A 12856-nucleotide genomic window follows, 5' to 3' on the forward strand; every position below is an offset into this window, starting at 1 on the left:
ATACGAAATGAGCGTAGTTGCCTTGCGCTTAAAGCGTAGTTGTCTTCTGCTGGAGGCGGTCATATGCAAACGCTGGTACGTCACTTCGTACCGTGACGTCACTTCTTACCATGGATCCAGAACGAGCTGTATTTAGAGCTTGATTAAATAAATGATTTGTTTATAATGGGGAGGACGTCTTAAGCTATGAAACTTGCAGGACGTTTTAATGGTACAAAGACCTCTTATATACCAAAAGATCAAGGCAAATTTGGTTTCTCATGTCATGACCCCTTTAATATAAAGTATTGTGGCACAACATACAAAAATGTAATCTATTTTTCAAACAGACTTAAAATGCATGCATTTAATTTTAATGATCAGGAACAAACATCTAAAAAGTATGATCAACAGGAACATTTAAATCAATCAATAAAAAAAAAAGTTTGAATTTATAAAAAGTATTGCAAGAAAGCATTTGTGACTGACCTCCTTGGTTTTGGTCATAGTCTCAGCAATGATGCTGGCAGCACCAGGGTCATCTGTGACCGGGATGAAGGGGCGAGATGACGCAGAGGCAGGGGTCACCGCTGAAGACGGGGTAGTGGCATCCTCAGATGTGGTCACCTAGACCACACAATAACATATGACAGAAAGCGCATTTAAATGCAGAGCATATACATTTTTTTTTTTACATTTAAATGATTGTTTCGTAAAAGAAAAAAAAAGAAATTAGGTGAAAGAAGTTGAACATTATGGGATACTGAAAATTAACTATTAAAAAAACAAACGTGAACGATGCAGTCGTGCACAGGCAGAATTCTTCACCTCTCCTCGTTTGCTGTCCATCCAGGGGTGCGGACTGACTCTCTCCTCTGTCTCTGAGAGCAGGGCTGGACCCTCAGCCTCACAGGGGCTGGAAGCTGATGAACAATCTGAGGGTGGCACAGGAGAGCTGGAGGGACATTCCAATGGAATCATACAGGCAGGCATCAATGCTCCCACCACTGCATCCCTACGGATTTCAAATGACACGGGAGTGATTAAGTGACGCCTGAGCTTTTATTTTATTTTATGAACAGAAAAACAAATCAACCTGGGATGCAAAGTAGTTCTAAAGCCATTAAAGTCATACCTGGCATACATGATCTGCAAGGATGAGAGCACATGGGACAGGGCCTGCTGTTTGGCCAGATTACCATCCAGAGAGAGCAGGATCTTTGCCAGAGATGGCCTATTGGGCTTCACACTGCTCACACCACTCAGCTTATTACTCAGTAAAGATGGGTCACTGTCTGATGGCACGCCTAATAAAGAAAAAAAGAAAATCACCCACAAAATTTTGGATTTTATGAAACGGGCACAACGTGGCACCAAGGTAATTGACATAGGGAAGATTTTACCAAGATAAGAGGCTCCAAGAGAGTCCCTGGCAGTCTGGAAGAGGACCGGCTCGTGGACGGATGGTGTGGTGACATCTACGGTGGTCCAGGCCACGCTGTGAGAGGAGCCGCAGGCCACACGGGTAATTTTTTGCCCCTCTAGACCCTGCACCAGTGTAGGCTTCCTGTTGACCGTGGTTGTGCCGTTCCCCTGCTGCCCATGGTCATTATCCCCCCATGCGTACACCTACCAAAACAACACTTCATCTTACACAAGCACTAAAACGAAATAGCGGTTCATCAATAAAAGGAGAGTCGTTTACTATGCTTGTTTTATTTTTATTTTGGCACATTAAACAACTCATGATGCAAAATAAAAACGAAGGAGTTCTCGTGCAAAACACAAACTCGTTGGCCCACCTGTCCAGTGTCTGTGACGGCCAGGCAGTGCAGAGCCCCTACAGCGACATGAACAATCTTCTTCGCCCTCAGTCCTTCAACCATTTGGGGTTTGCGCACGTGAACATCTGTGCCGTGACCCAGTCTGAAGTAATCGCCCTTACCCCTGCACAATGCAACATGAAATTTCAATCATGTTAGGGATTACTTGGAAAAAAAGCTAACTTATAAATCATGAATTGTATTGTAATGCCTCTGAAAAAAAAAATATATATCCTTTTAAATTCATACCAGGTCCACACAACTCCAGATTTGGTGAGGGCGAGGGAGAATTGAGCTCCACATTCAATCTGGCACACTCCCTGCCCATTCAGACGCTCAATGTTCTGAGGAATATTACAGCCTTCACTGCCACCACGGCCCAGCTTCCCAAAGTCTCCATCTCCCCATGAGAACACCATTCCTACAAAACATACATTCGTATAACTTCAGCTATGTATCATGTATCACTAAAGTGTTGACTAACATTTCTGCGCAACTGAATGATTCTCTGTGCGTGCAATCTGCAGGTGATGCGCAAGCTTCTGTATGCGTGTGCGTTACAATACAGCGCCCATTAGTTTAGAACGGGTATAACTTACATGTACAATAAGCCGTTTAAAACGTGCATTCTTCCGATAAATTGAGCATCTACACAGTATAATCAAACATATTGTGCAGCGCTCTCAGATAATGCATTTATTTGTCATTTTAACTGTTTGGACACAGAGGTTTAAAGTGAATTTCTTATCCTACTGGCCAGGACCAGCGACTAGTCGATGTCAAGCTTAAAGTGTCATGTCAGGGCAGAGCATTAAGGTTGAGCACACACAAACATCAAACCAAAACAATACTGCCTTAAATTAAATCTACAAAACAAAATGCAGGCATCTACCTTCATCTGTAAGGGCAAGAGTCTGGGCATCACGACTTCCACAAGCCACCTGGACAACACGATGGCCTAAAAGCACCTTGACCTGCGAACCAGATACAGAGTTTTAACTACTGCCATTAGGGACACACTGTACTAAACAGGATCAAGTTTATTTCAACTGTTGTACAAAGAGCATAAGCAAAGTCTCTTTTTAAACAAGTCAGTTCACTCTACGGTCATCTTGGCAATTTGATATGTACGCAAGAGCCATACAAGTACAGCTCCTACTTGCATGAACAGGGAAAGACAGAAATCTCCCAAACTGTCAAGATTCAGTTTTAACTGCAAAATAAATCCTACAATAATGACATTATAAAATGTGTTTCTTTAGCTCAAAATTAAAACGGTTTTAACGCACTTAAAACTGTATGTTTGGCTCAGTTTAAAGGGCCTTGTGCAAAAAATGATTAAAGGGCTCAAAAGCTGGATTTTTTTTTGGGAGGGGGGACTTTGAGTCGACGTATTAAAAGCATTATTATGAATTTCTCCAAATAAATGTTCACAGTTGTACATCACCTCCACCTTATAGGGATTGCTCTAGTCTACTAAATATACTGGAACCCTGCAGATCTGAATCGAGAGGTCTGAGTTTACCGAGGTGAGTAAAACAAATACCAGTTTGGGTCTGAGCTGAGTGGTGTTGTCCCCGTGGCCCAGGCGGCCATATTCACCCAGACCCCAGCTGTACAGTTCTCCACTGGAGGTGATGGCAGCACTGTGAGAGCTGCCACAGGCGATGTCTCGAATGCGCTTGGTTTTCAATGCCTCAATTAGCCGTGGCTTATCACAGTTCCTGGTTTTAAAAAAAATGTATCCTCATCAGATCCATCTAGAAATCTTCTACATTACTGAGGGAGAAGGTGCAAATAACCTACATTCGGCTGAAGTGCCCAAGCTTGCCATCATCTCCTTCACCCCAAGAGAACACTTTCCCATCCACAGTCAACGCCATGGCATGCCTTCCACCTGCACACAAACGGTTCATCCACTTTAAACAAGTAGCTTGTAGCAAGTAGCCTACTTAAACAGAGCCACACGTCACAGCAGTGTGAGGACAGCAGCGCCAGGCCAGCAGCCTCAGACTAGTGTTGGGTTAGAGCTTATAGCATCATTAAGGGTAGGATTAGTGGTGGGTGGGGTTGGGAATTCGTTAAGGTAGAGCTTATAATTATAGTGAAGTGTTTGGGGTGGGATACGTGATCGTCAGCACCACCCTAACTTCGGGTCTGAGGCGGCTGTGACGTGGTTCTAAGGTTCAGAAGTTAGATATCTTGTAGGTAATGTATATTACGCTGCTGTCATTTTAATACACAGCTGGGATTTTTTATTTTTGCATGTGTATATTAGATCCGTTTACATTCACAGACATAACCGACAGTTTTTATGTGAACTTTGTCAAATAGCCTACACACAAGGTTATGTCAAATGCAGTTTAAGAGCAATTAGACGTGATAGGATGTTTTGTTAGTTTTTGGACAGAGTATCCGAGGCATAAGGCACAGGACTATTCTGGATGGGGCGGGGAACAATAACTCATTTGCATTTAAAAATACATTCATGAAAACATGTTTTTGCTTCCACTCAAAAATGGCCACTTTTTAACATGGTATAATAAATGAACATAATAGGTCCCCTTTAAAACAGAAAAAGGACATACCTGAATGTACAGCAACCTTTTTGACCACATAGTTGCTGAGGGCAGATATCTGTCTTGGTATAGGGATGGTTCCACTGGACAGTCCTAAACCAAGTCTTCCATTAGTGGCCTCTCCACAGGCATATACTTTTCCTTCAGCAGTCACTGTAAAGAAAAATAATCAATGTAATAAAATTATAAGCAACGCATGCTATGGCAAATCATTTCAGATTTAAAATACAACTAGAAAGACACATTTGTAACAGGGAATTGAGTGTCCTTTTGCAAAATGATAGTAACCACAGTATAATAGACCAGCCTCACATATTATTTTTCATAAAAATGCAGACATCCTAAGTCTCCCGGAAGTTCCGGGAGTCTCCCGCATATTTATAGTGGCTCCCTGATGCCCGCAAATTAAGTATAATCTCCCGGAATCTAGAGCGAGCACGAGAGAGGGAGCGAGAGACCTTGCGTGTGTGTGCTACTGTGCGTGTGTGCCTCACGAAGCACATGTGTGGCGAGCAGGACGAGGTCGAGGGACGTGAGAGCGGCGCGTGATTACTGATGAGCGACACCTGCGCGGCGCACCGGTCTCGTATCTCTCACGGAGGAGCGGAAGCATTAAAGGAGGAGCGACGACAGTGAAGATCGAGAGAGGAACAGGCCTGATTTTATGTTGTGTTTTGTTTCTGTAGCAGTCGTCCGCGAGGGACTGCTGGCTTATACTTTCATTTTGTATTTGTTTATTTATTTATTAAAGTTGTTGAAATGTCCGCCGGTTCCCGCCTCCTTCTTCCCATAACATCCAACCTTGCTACAACATGTAAGGACCCAACCAACCAATTGTCAGTTTGGGCGGGCTTTTATCTCTTCTCCCGAACCGAATTAATCAGAACCCCCCCCCTTGGAGATTTCTTGACTCCCTGAAATGACTTTGTGCAGGTTGGGATGTCTGAAAATGTCACATTTTATTAAGCAGCATGCAAAAGAACAAAGGCCTGCTTTTGTTATTTTTAAACAACTCACCAGCAAAAAGACTTTTAGAGCCTCCAGCAACCTGCACTACATTCAGAGCAGACAGCGTCTCTGAGAATGATGGGACTTTGATCTGAAAGAGAGAGCAAGACAATAAGATTTGTTAATGCAAGCTATAGCTAAAAAAGCAAAAATATTGTTTTAAATCAAATTAATTTCTATTTTATTTTATATACTTTTTAAAATGCATTTAATACATTAGAAATAAATGTAAAATATATATTATTTTAAATAAATAAAATAAACTACAAAACTGAATGCATTTTTACACGTTACTGACCTTAGACCCCTTGAGTCCTCCAAGTTGGTCCTTATCATTGAGACCCCAGACAAAGACTTTAGTTCTGATGGTGGCAGCAGACTCCAGCCCTGACAACCTCTTTCGAGTCAGACTGCAAAGAGAGGTCGAAAAAATAAACTCAATGACATTACCAGATCATGGTTTTCTTCTATACTAAACCATCTTTATCACACACCTTCCAGTCGCTGTCTTCTCATCCTCCTCTTCCTCATTGTCAGATGCCAGGAAAGGCACAGTAGCCAGATCTTCATCCTCTGCACGGACTCGACCCACAATGCTCAAACCATGGATCTTACAGTCAATCCCTGAGCTCCGGCACTGTTTTATGGCAATCTCGATGTACCTGTGATTCTGAACACACAAATACAAGAGTGCTCAGCATTCCTAAAGAAACAGCCCTGAAGAACAGATGTTTGTGAGGAAATTCAAACCAACATCTGTGCAGTCATTGATTAGGGAGACCGCGGTGTCTGTGGGATTGATGTTGATGGTCTTCAGCTCGATCAAGTTATTGAGTGAGCTTCCACCTGGAGGACAAACACGGTTAAATCAGGTCACCCATAAAAGGTTTGACTATAACTGACCTGAAAAGGCTTCATTTTTTTTTACCTGACACCACCACCAGTGAAGGCATGTAGCTGCTGTCAGCTGGATCTACAATCATTTTCAGTCTGTGGACCAAGATATCTGGGAAAAGCTCCAACCGGATCCAGTGCTATTGAAACCAGCAAAACAAAAACACATAATAAGTTTTTCCTCAAACTTACAACCAAGTGATTTCAATTTATCTCTGATATGCAAACAAGCAAATGAACACTCAAAACCATTCAAAAGATTGGGGTCAATAATATATTTTAGATTGTTTGAAGTCTCTTATGCTCAGGCTGAATTTAAATCAAACATACAGTAAAACTGTAATATTGTGAATAATACTGAACAATTTAAAAATAACTTTTCTAATTTAATATATTTTAAAATGTACTGTATTCTTGTGATGGCATAGCTGAATTTTCAGCATCATTACTCCATTCTTCAGTCTTACATGATCCTTCAGAAATCATTATAATATGCTAATTTGGAGCTAAAGAAACATTTCTTATTATTATCTGTTGAAAACAGAGCAAATACATTAATAATATTACAAAAAACATTTTGAAGCATAACTAAATTGGAACTTTATTGCAAGTATAAATTTTCCAAAAACATATCTTACTGAGCCCAAACTTTTGAATGGTAGTGTATGCCTATAATGAGACAGACCTTGCCCTGAGAGCCTGAGGACTGCCAGCACTGCTCTCCAGAGTCTACGAGCCTCGACGCCTGGTTAACGGAGGACGACACGCTGAGGTTCTTCACCACTCTGGACCACTCGTCAATCAGCATCCCACGCTGACTGTTGTGATGTCTCTTCAGCTGCTTTCCTGAGCGCCCACTGAAGGTGGGTGACTGACCTAAAGAGAAATGATTAGGATCAAACCAGACTGGTTACATCCCATGAAGAAATGTACACTGTTGTAATGCTACACTACATAAAGTAGCTATTAAATAATACGCAGAATTATTTCAGACCTGGTTCATTTATTCGTCCGAATGAATGTCTAGGGTTGTGTTTACGGGTCTTGAAGCAGCTCTCACAAAAGTCAAAGTCATCACAGCTCCGACACTTAAACCTGGGGCCATTTATAGGGAACATCTGACATCCGTCACACCTAAGAAAAGTGGAAGGTAAGAAAATGTTTATTAGTTGTTTATTTAGTCATTGTCTTGACGTGATTTTCACTTGTACTCTGTGTACCTGACACCAGGATGTATGCTGGGCACAAGCTCCATCTCTGACAGCAGTCCAGTCCAGTGTGACTGCTGAGGAAAGTCCACTATCACATCCTTCCCATTGGCACTGAAGGCTGGACACAAATGTTACACACTATGATGAAACCCAAATACAACGGTTCTCAATAATAGCTGAGGCCATCTTTAAAAATATTCTTGTTTGCCGTAACCCGACTGACCCTGTCAATTTAGGACCGACCCAATTATTTATTTATTTTCCTTTTAGTCCGACCGACTTGCCGGTTGTAAACTTGCGTTAAGACCGACCGATTGTTTTTAAACTTCAAACTAATACAAATGCAATAAAATAATATTAATTATATTTTAGTAAGTATTGTGAATATAAATTGCCTACAAACAACATACAAACGTAGGCTACGTTCTTTCTTTTAAATAGAAACCAAGGGCGCGTCATCTATGATTATGTTTACACCATTGGTTCACGCATATGTCTGCACGTTCGCTTCGTTTCATTCACTGTCAATGGTTCACGCTTGGTAATAATGGCTGCGGCTTTATTACTTTAAAGATTATTTCATTTATATATGTTGTCAAATATGGTTTATTAAAAAATAAACGTGTGAGAGCGTGTTATAGGCTATACGTCATGTTATAGTCAGATATGACGACGCTACTGCAACACGCATCGCCGCAGATGAGCAGCTGAGCATCTTTTCAACGTGCAAACTATCACAAATCAAAGTGAAAGTAAGTCACAGACGCTTAACACACAATCATCTTCAATGAAATGTAAAGAAACTAAATGATTTTACTAGGGCTGTTGCCACTCTCTCTTATTGCGGTCTTTGATTTTGAAATTTTAGCTAATGATCAATAAAATGTTGTTTTCGGTGACGTGCACTCCATTAAATCTGCATATAGCGCGGGAATTGAAGATCGGAGTTATATCCGCAAAAATACATTTATGTGACCAGGTGTAAATGGAATCGTTTTGATAAATAAGATAGCTATCCAATCTGAGAAAACGCATGACGTGGCCAGGTTTAACAGCCCTAGATATCGGTGAAAAAATAAATATAGATGCATTGTTAATGTAACACATTAACATGTTTTCTCATAGTTATTACATTGCATGTTAATGTTATTTTGTGAATTCTAAAGTCATTTTAATTTTCCGGAATTTGTTTCCCACTGAAAATCCACTTTCGTTGACATCTAGTGGCTTCTTTCTTGATTCTGCCTAATTCCCCCCCTTCCCCCCAAATGAATGCAGCTGGAATTAATGCAATAAACATGTTTTTTGACAAAGATTTCAAATTGTTTGTGGTCTATATAACCTGCATCAGAATGAGGTTTGCAATGGTGCGAAAAAGATATATAGCGAAACAAATTGCTAAATATAAAAAGGATAGTTCACTCAATAATGGAAAAAAAAAAAACTGGTTTTGAACATGAGGATGGGCTGCTCATTTTAGGGGTGAACTGTTCCTCTAAAGCGGTGAAGAGAAATAATTTAAACAATTAAGTTACCTTTGACAACACCCACACTCCTGTGAGTGACAGATCCCCACTTATACTTTGGCGTTGTGACCGAGGGCTTAACTCGCACTTTATCACCAATCTTTATATGAGACGGAGAACTCTGAGGAGGAAATCCTGGGAAATACAGAATTACATTTATTTATTTAAAATAATAATAATAATGACCTAAATCCACTTTATATGGGCTGTTGAAGTCCTAATATAAATTGTTTGTTATTCAAAAAAAAAAAAAAAAAAAAAATCTGCGTTATAGTGTCTAAGAGCAGAGCAGAAAAGAAAGAGTATTACCCAACAGCTCAGTGTGGATGTAACGGACCCAGTAAGTTCCTCCTTTTTGCTGCCAGTCACACTGCACATTCAGATCATGTAGGCCGTCTCTGTCCAGCTTTATCACTTTACCCACATCTCCCTCATATACTTCCTCATACGTCCTGCAGCAACGCACCATCATGCCCACCTGCAACACACTCCGTTCAATCAGGTTGCCTCTCAAGTACATTAATCTCATTTTAAGGATGTTTCAATACTTTTACAGGAAACAAAATACCCATTTTTCAAGTGCATATGAAAACCAGTTAGTAAAGAGGTGTAGCTCCTCACCTGAATGTTCTCTCTCACATATACAGCATAATCATCGTTGCTCTGAAAATCCGACCTCTTTTTAAACGTCTGACTCTCAGTTACCACAACCCCAGGAGGCTGACATGCAAAAGAAAGAGCGTTAGGTCACACAATAAATGACTACAAGTGAATCTGCACCTCATCAGTTTGTGTGTACAGGTACATGTAATTGTACACACCACAGGGAAAGCTGGCTCAGGCTCCTCTAGCTCTTCCAGCACCTCTTCATCAGAGTATTCATCTGATACAGTATCTGCATCTGACAGATCTGTAATGTGAACATCTGGATGGTCCAACAACCAGCCCACCAATGCCTCTACACCTGAAACCCAAGCAATCACGAATGAGTTGCTAGCAAAAAATTATATGTATTCTTACAAAACAATTCTGTGTGGATAGCATGTCAGAGATATATTGTACTGTATGATTACAACATTCATATGACATGGTATTTACTCCAAGATATGTGAAAAACAACAGTATAACAATCATGCTAGTGTACACATGACCATGACATTTCTATGGTACTATGCAAGAGAAGGAACTTTGAGTGAGTACCCAAGCATGTAGTGCTAACACTGAATACAACATACAACAATTTAACATTTAAAAAAACGTGAGCTATTGGAGCATTACCTGGCACTCCAGAAGCGCCTGTGGTTCCAGAAAGTGATTTAAGGGCAAACTCTATGTTTTTCCTTTGAAAGCCCATCTCCATCAGCTGCAGGACGATGGGAACAGGGGGCACAGGTGAGGTCTTGTGTTTCTTCTGCTTGGGGGGGCGCATATGCTGCACAGTGACCGGTGTCGTGGCCTCGCTAGAGCTACTGTCCTCAAACAGAGGGGAGGACGGGTGTGTGGATTCAACCGCCAGGTACTGACACACAGCCAGAGCTGCTGCCTGAACACACATACACACAAAAACTGAGTGAAGACATTTGAAATTCAGGGGTTGATGTAACATCTGCTACATCTGGATCTGGCATGTCAAAGCATGTAATTTAACATGCATTTAATACAAATGTCAAGGAAGTGTAAATGTGGTCTCTGACCTCCAGCTCCTGGCGGTGGAATATGGCTTTAATAGGGGAGGGTTGAGTGGATGCTGACAGCAGCTGCTGCAGGAGGATGAGGGGAGGCTGAGGACCCTCAGGAGACAACTCTCCCACATCAGGAGACAACACACACTGATCCTCTGAACACAAACACACAAAATATTACATAAGCACATGACACAAATAATTGCCATTCACAAAGTAAATAGACTGTTGTTACACTGATAGACCTTAGTCAAAATAGAGTGGTGCAGGGATGACGACAAAACCCAGAACAGTAATTTGCTAGTGGTTCCCTCAAGATTTTCCTATGGGTTTTCCAATTTATGGGTAAAATAAGGTCTGTGGTAAAAATAACTTAAAAATACTTGGACGTTTTGCTCTACAATGTTAAATACACAGTCAAATAAAAAATGTGACTTTTGAAGCTGGTTTTTATTTAGCTGTTGTAACACTTTTGAAGTGTTTTCGTTAATTTATAAATTTAATTAATACATACATTTAAACTAGGCAAGAACTTTGGGGTTTAAGTGTGTGCAGTTTACGTTGTAGAACAAAATGTCCAAGTGTCATCGAGTTATGTTAACCACAGACCTTATTTTACTCATAAAAAAAAAAAAAAACTTATAAATACCCATTGAAATATCTCGAGGGAACCACTGGAGAATTAGTCTTCCCGGTTTTGACATAATCCCTGCACCACTCTATTCTGACTATAGGCACCATATTTAAAAGCAGATTTTAAAAAATATATACACATGACCACCAGGGGGTAGTGATGGGATACAACCAGACAAAATTCTGTTCAAATCATTGCCAGTACATTACAGTCAGTTTACAGATATTTAATCCCCATTGCAACTGCAGTGTCTGATTGGTGGTCCAGCTTTGAGTGATAAAAATGGGAACACTTATGGCACTACAGCATGAAAGGATCATTGCACCTGTAGGATTGGGGCTGACATCTATGACGGCTGGCTGAGAAAGGATTTGTCGGAGTTTGTCCTGGTGGGAGAGCAGAGCCCTTGCTGCCTTCAGGATGTACAGCCTGAGCTGCTGACACCGCAGCAAATGCACATCCACCTGATCAGCTGCAATGACAAACAAACCAGAATATATATTTTCATACATATATGAATTTGCTAATCTTTATCTTTATCCATGCAGAAGCATCTGTTCCACTCAAACTAATCGAAGGGCTTTTCACACTGACAATAACCTGGGGTCAAGCGCATTCTAAACACTGCTTTAAACCCCCGGTAAAGGAATGATTCACATTTATATTTTAGAAGTGGGGTTGGCACAGCTTTTTTTGGTGAAACGGTGCAGTGTTAGAATGTTACACCTAGATGCTTAGCAACAGACAACCAATCACGTGCACACCCTGTTGTATAAACAGTAGTTTTAACACTTAAGAAAAGAAAAAAAAAGTCAAACAGGGACAGAAAACACGACAATTGAAGTTTAGAAGACACCGTTTCATTCTTATCTTTATAGTACGAAAAGTTAATTTAGGATAAACCTACAGTCTGCAAATTATAATATGAGGTTGCACAATGCTTGAGCCCTAATGTAAGCATATCAACGTACGACGTTCATCCAATAAGTGACACAGACACTGCAAATATGCTAATAAGGACGTTAGCCCAGTGTGTAATGGCAGCGTACGAATACCCAGGATTAATAATATTAGATCACATGAGAATAACATTTGATTCATGACTGGAGCATGTGCTGTACCTGTAAGTCCCCTGCTAAGGGATTTCTTCATGCGTTGTTTCTCCAGCTTGCTTCCTGCCAAGTTGACTAGCTTCGCCCACACAGTCAGCATGGGCTCACTGAAGGGCAGGTTTTGAACACTGAATGGAACCATGTGAATCTGCAAAGATTTAAAAACAGAAAATAAACATCAACCGAAGAGATACACAATGGTCATGTTTGTAAAGATACTGCCCTGATTATATCTTCAATATATAGTACTGTGTGTATATTGTGCATATTTTACACTACCATTCAAAGGTTTGGGGTCTGAAAGATATTTTTAGATATAGTCAGCATATTTAGATATAGTTAAACAGTAATATTGTGAAATATTACAATTTCAAATAAAAGTTCACTATTTTAAAATTGTATAAAATG

General features: G+C 40.5%; 1 protein-coding gene across 2 annotated transcripts in view; it reads right to left on the minus strand.

The window, feature by feature from the left end:
* Positions 1-12856, minus strand: part of herc2 (HECT and RLD domain containing E3 ubiquitin protein ligase 2) — a 64936-nt gene that overhangs the window by 15403 nt on the left and 36677 nt on the right. For both annotated transcript variants that reach the window (XM_079628823.1, XM_079628824.1), the window contains exons 42-67: positions 12458-12596; positions 11662-11808; positions 10715-10857; positions 10299-10563; positions 9842-9984; positions 9642-9740; positions 9330-9498; positions 9030-9155; positions 7504-7612; positions 7278-7417; positions 6969-7159; positions 6318-6423; positions 6144-6235; positions 5884-6059; positions 5688-5799; positions 5399-5480; positions 4391-4534; positions 3609-3699; positions 3349-3526; positions 2695-2776; positions 2052-2223; positions 1782-1926; positions 1383-1608; positions 1115-1286; positions 808-994; positions 469-606 (exon numbers count right to left, since the gene is read on the minus strand). In XM_079628823.1, the coding sequence (XP_079484949.1) occupies positions 469-606; positions 808-994; positions 1115-1286; positions 1383-1608; positions 1782-1926; positions 2052-2223; positions 2695-2776; positions 3349-3526; positions 3609-3699; positions 4391-4534; positions 5399-5480; positions 5688-5799; positions 5884-6059; positions 6144-6235; positions 6318-6423; positions 6969-7159; positions 7278-7417; positions 7504-7612; positions 9030-9155; positions 9330-9498; positions 9642-9740; positions 9842-9984; positions 10299-10563; positions 10715-10857; positions 11662-11808; positions 12458-12596 (3774 nt within the window). The remainder of the gene's footprint in view (positions 1-468; positions 607-807; positions 995-1114; positions 1287-1382; positions 1609-1781; positions 1927-2051; positions 2224-2694; positions 2777-3348; positions 3527-3608; positions 3700-4390; positions 4535-5398; positions 5481-5687; positions 5800-5883; positions 6060-6143; positions 6236-6317; positions 6424-6968; positions 7160-7277; positions 7418-7503; positions 7613-9029; positions 9156-9329; positions 9499-9641; positions 9741-9841; positions 9985-10298; positions 10564-10714; positions 10858-11661; positions 11809-12457; positions 12597-12856) is intronic.

The sequence above is a fragment of the Phoxinus phoxinus genome (genome assembly GCF_949152265.1).
Source record: "Phoxinus phoxinus genome assembly, chromosome: 11".
NCBI classification, from domain to species: Eukaryota; Metazoa; Chordata; class Actinopteri; order Cypriniformes; family Leuciscidae; genus Phoxinus; species Phoxinus phoxinus.